Source organism: Gadus morhua, chromosome 16 (genome assembly GCF_902167405.1).
Source record: "Gadus morhua chromosome 16, gadMor3.0, whole genome shotgun sequence".
Lineage (NCBI taxonomy): Eukaryota > Metazoa > Chordata > Actinopteri > Gadiformes > Gadidae > Gadus > Gadus morhua.
This window is the reverse complement of record NC_044063.1, coordinates 25,819,198-25,824,197: the sequence shown is the minus strand read 5'-3', so window position 1 is coordinate 25,824,197 and position 5,000 is coordinate 25,819,198. Positions and strand designations below refer to the sequence as shown.

Here is a 5,000-nt window from a genome sequence, read left to right as displayed (position 1 = left end):
ATGGCATTAGGGCCTTCAAGAGTTGTCCTCCTTCTCGCTGTGCTACTCGTTCAGGAACCCTAAGGTAAAAGCTAGCTCATTGTGGGGCCCTAAGGTGACAGCTAGCTCAAAGTGGGGCTAACCGCGTGTTAGCCCCACTATTCCCTTCCCCTCCGTCCCGTCCCCACCTTGCTCGTGGCCTGACCTGTGTCACTTCAGTCAGCTGGATCCGGGACTGCGACAGTTTTGGTTTGTAACACCAGGATCCAAGCCGCAACAATCACGGCTCATGTAGTGCAGACGTGGTGCCATGTGTCACCGTGCGGCCGGGGGGGGGGGGGGGGGGGGGGGGGGGGGGGGGGTAGCTGTGCCTCGTACTCTGTGCCATCAAGCACCCTGCACGCCTAAAAGGCACGCGCGCAGAAACTCACACACAAACACACACACATACCACACACACAAACATCTATGTACACCAACACCTGAAATTACTCCAAAAATATTTTGGCAGATAAGAGTGACTTTGGAAGTAAAACGAAAGTACCACAGCTAAAATATCATTATAATAAACATGTTTTCTTTTTAGGAACGTGCTTTTCCCTTCACAGCTTTGAGGCAAAGTGCTTGAGTTGTTTTAGATGACTTTATTCATTGAATTAGACTATAATTTAGAGCTAGTTCTCGTACTGCATAATTCAGTATCTATTACATATCCATTTCACCACCGAGTAGCGTTTTTTTCCCCAGCCTTTTGAATTGCATTGACCCAGAGTGCACCACTGATCTGTATCCAGACTTTTGTGGCTCAAACTGAGCTCAGTTCATCACAATATTTAGCAGTGGATAACACAGAGCAGGCCACCGCTAATAAATGATGGAGGGGGAGATAACGGACTGCAAATTAATTTGGAATGAGCTCCAACACAGAATATATGGCTGGCTGGGACCTCGTGTGCACCTGCAGGGCGATCGGTATGTGATCGGTCAAACACTCACCTATCACAGCTGAGGAAGATTACTCAGACACGGCCCCTTTTCATCTTTATATAAATAACAATGATACCACGTTCAGGTCTGAGCAATTATCTTAAATAAAAACATTGTTCATCCAAATAAAAGCAGCAATTCAATACAACGGCTATTTATGAACATATAAATAATGTTGTTTCAAGTTCTTTCAAGTTCAAGAAACAAGACAATTGAACTAACTCAAACTAATAAAGTCGTAGTTAGTTTAGTTTAGACACTTAGTTTTTGGTAATTGCGGGGGAAAATCATTGAGGCTAGAAATTTAACATGAATGCCTTCTCAACCCAGGGGGTTTGCTTCACGCTGAACTTATTTTGTCTTACTGATGTGTGTTTCTGTCTTCCTGCTCGTTGCCAGATTGTAGCATGGATTTATTAAAAGGTTCTGTGTAATTGTTGATGAACTCATCGGCTGCTCTACATCCATGTCAGCATCGCTGTGCCCAGTGCTCCACCCAGAGTGCAGGACCACGCCCGACTGCACCTCCTCTTAAAGGAGAAGGTATGGGCAGGGGGTTCCGGTATGTCAGGGGTTGTGGTACCATGCCCAACTGTACCTTCTCCTTTAAGTGAAGGTGCAGTTAGGCGATGTACCACAACCCCTGAAACGCTAATTTCAGGTTCATTTTATGCTAGGGCGGGGCTGCGGTCTCCCCTGTCAACACCCCTTCAATTCAAGTTTGGAATATCCTTCTAATGTCTTCTTTAAAATATTAGCAACGTGTGCAATATCATGTGCATCCCTTTTTGTTTGTTACCCTGATAAAACATTGTGGCAGAATACACCCTTCAGAGGTATCTTAAAGCTGAGTCTGTCTGCTCTCCAGCTTTAGATTTGTGATCCACAAAGTATAGCTGTTCTGTGGGCGTGCAGATGAGACTAACAATAGTGCTAGTTGTGCACTGCTTTTCCTTTATTTTAGGACGCTGACACATTTGAAGACCCGTCCGATTCGATAATGAGGTTGAAACCTTGTTGCATTTTTAGGACATTTTAAGACACCCCAAACATTGAAACGACAAAGGCTTCAAGTTTGAGTTGTTTGTTTGTCGATTGGACTGGTCTAAGGTTACTTTCATTTTGCTTTGGTGTTACAAAAGAAAAATAACACCATTTAAATAATTATGCCACTGAATAATTACAAAACTTTTTTGTGACTTTTTGGTAACTGATTGACTACAAGCAGTAACTTTATATAGATGTCCAACCATGTGTAGCATCAGTGGTTTCACCTCCTTATTTGACCTTGTCTTTTTAAAAGAGGAAATATTCAAGTATACCTGGCTGGACATGTTTGGTATTACCAGTGTACAATGTATAAAATGCAAAATGCATTACTTTAAAGGTTAGCTTCCTATAGCTGGGTTGAATCACGTTCTCACCGAAAGCAAACTACACCACAGTTAACTTGGAAGTAGACCCAGCCCCCCATCTTCAAGCAAACCAGAGTATGTCTGTTTGGTCCAAACCAGAGTTCTCACCACAAAACACCATAAAACCAACCTACATCAGGTGAAACGCTCCAGGGTTAGATTACAACTGATTCAACAGCTCAGGTGTGAAAGCCTACATCGTTTCGGATTGAAAACTTGATTGGGTGTAGCCTAAGAATGAGATGATCCATGGTCCTGCTCTTTAGCCACTGTGGGTGACACTGGGGCTCCACAGCAAAGCTCTATATGCTTAGGAATGCAAGGCATGAAAAAACAGGACTCAATGATGTTCCCGTACATCTTCTGTGGAAATGAGTTTGTAGGTTGAACCCTTACCAAATTGGTTTTACTAAACATAACATGGGTCTGGTCCTAACAAACAATCGCTCACATTCACTCCACCTGCAAGTGGACCACTTTCTGACGCGTGGCTAGGGTCTGTGTTCATCCGTCCTCAATGTAGATTCCTCTACCCCCCCTGCCCTGCAGGTAACATCCGGAACACGGAGAAGCTGAGCTACGAGCGGCAGCAGCAGTACGAGATCCAGGTGACGGCCTGGGACTGCGGCCAGAAGAGGGCACTGGTCAGTGCCCCCGTCCGCATCGACGTCAAACCCGTCTGCAAGCCCGGCTGGCAAGGTAGGCCTTACATATTTCTGTGTGTGTGTGTGTGTGTGTGTGTGTGTGTGTGTGTGTGTGTGTGTGTGTGTGTGTGTGTGTGTGTGTGTGTGTGTGTGTGTGTGTGTGTGTGTGTGTGAGTGTGCGTGCATGCGTGCTAGTGTGCATGCGTGCGTGTGTGTGACTGGTGTTTGTGACTGGTGTGTGTGACTGGGGTGTGTATGTGTGCGTGAGTGTGTGTGTGTTTGTGTGAGAGAGAGAGAGAGAGAGAGAGAGAGAGAGAGAGAGAGAGAGAGAGAGAGAGGGAGAGAGAGAGAGAGAGAGAGAGAGAGAGAGAGAGAGAGAGAGAGAGAGACGGTTGGAGAGAGACAGAAAGGTCAATGATAAAGTAAAGGCTGGCTCATGGAAAACACTGTAATTATTCAGTGTGTATGTGTGTGTGTGTGTGTGTGTTTGAGTGTGTGTATGTGTGTGTGAGTGTGTATGTTTTTTTGTGTGTTTGTGTGTGTATGCGTGTGTGTACTGTGTGTGTGAGCAAGAGTGAGAGAAAGGACAGCGATAAAGCAATGAATAATTGTGTGCATATGCGTGTGCGTGTGTGTACGTATGTGCGTAAATCTCTTTATTTAAGAGCACAACAGCCACACATTTGCATGTGCGGCAGTCCTCACCTCTCCTTGTGGGAGTGTGCGCAGCCTCATTTCTCTCCATTAAGCATATCTGCGCGTCAATGCGTCCTGTCCGTTATATCTCTTACTCCTCTCCCCCCTGCTCCACACAAACATCTCCCTCCCTCCCTCCCTCCCTCCCTCCCCCTCTCTGCCTGCTCTTCCCCTGGCTCTGGAGGAATTGGCCTGTCAACTCTCTGTGCTGTGATCAACACCACTTTAGCGTGAGCGGCTCGGCGGCGAGCTCAGCACATCAGAGCGCCGCCGCGGGAGCCGGAACAAGGGCCCGGGTGCAACGCAGTAGAGACGAGTGTCTGGCATCAGTGTCGCCACGCCGATGACGACGACGACGACAACAGCGACGGCGACGGTGCCGGCGATAACACAAACGGCACTCGAGATAAACGCAGATTCAATTTGCACCTGTCACATCGGATCCCAGCGCAGGACGAGAGTGGGCCGGGGGGTGGGGGGGAGGTTGGGGGGGAGGGGCGTGCACGCGGTGGGTGGAAGGAAAATTCAGCCATTTATACATTTAAGAAAATAATAATATATGTGTTTTTAATGTTCTTTGTCCCGAATGTAGGTATTATTGTATTAAATAATAATAGCATAATAAACCATAACCACGGAGGAATAGAGAAAAGAGAAGAAAAACATCACACAAAAACATTTGCGCACACACACACACACACACACACACCAAATGCATGCACGCACGCACACACAGACACAAACCTATTTGTTACTAAACCCAGATAAATACATGGACAGTTTGGGCATGTGAACAAGTTTAGCGCCCAAACACACAAAACCACACACATACACACGTACACGCACGCGCACACACACCCCAGCTAGACTGCCGTGGGTGTGCAGAGTGACATTAAGACTTTTCTCCTAAGGCTCCCTGCTAATCCTCTCTTTTGAAATCCATTTGCACTTTTCTTTGCGTGTGTGTATTCTGTAATTTTGAAGATATCGTTTTGGCAAGCCACAACACACACACACACACACACACACACACACACACACACACACACACACACACACACACACACACACACACAGACGCACACACACACACACACAGACGCACACACACACACACACACACACATACATGATCCTGATGGATTGTAAAGAGCAGTTGTCGCTCAGAGGTCTGTGTGGATGCAGTGTGGGGAGAGAGAGCGGTCATGGGTACAGATCAAGGGATATTTAATAGGACTAGTAGTTGGAATATATGGAGCGGACTGTTTCACAAATGTCA

The 5,000-nt window shown here is 46.5% G+C and overlaps 1 protein-coding gene across 1 annotated transcript in view; it reads left to right on the top strand.

Moving 5' to 3' along the window:
- Positions 1-5,000, top strand: part of LOC115561537 (calsyntenin-2) — a 227,159-nt gene that overhangs the window by 160,739 nt on the left and 61,420 nt on the right. Inside the window, exon 5 of the mRNA XM_030381674.1 lies at positions 2,931-3,080. Coding sequence (XP_030237534.1) covers positions 2,931-3,080 — 150 coding nt within the window. The remainder of the gene's footprint in view (positions 1-2,930; positions 3,081-5,000) is intronic.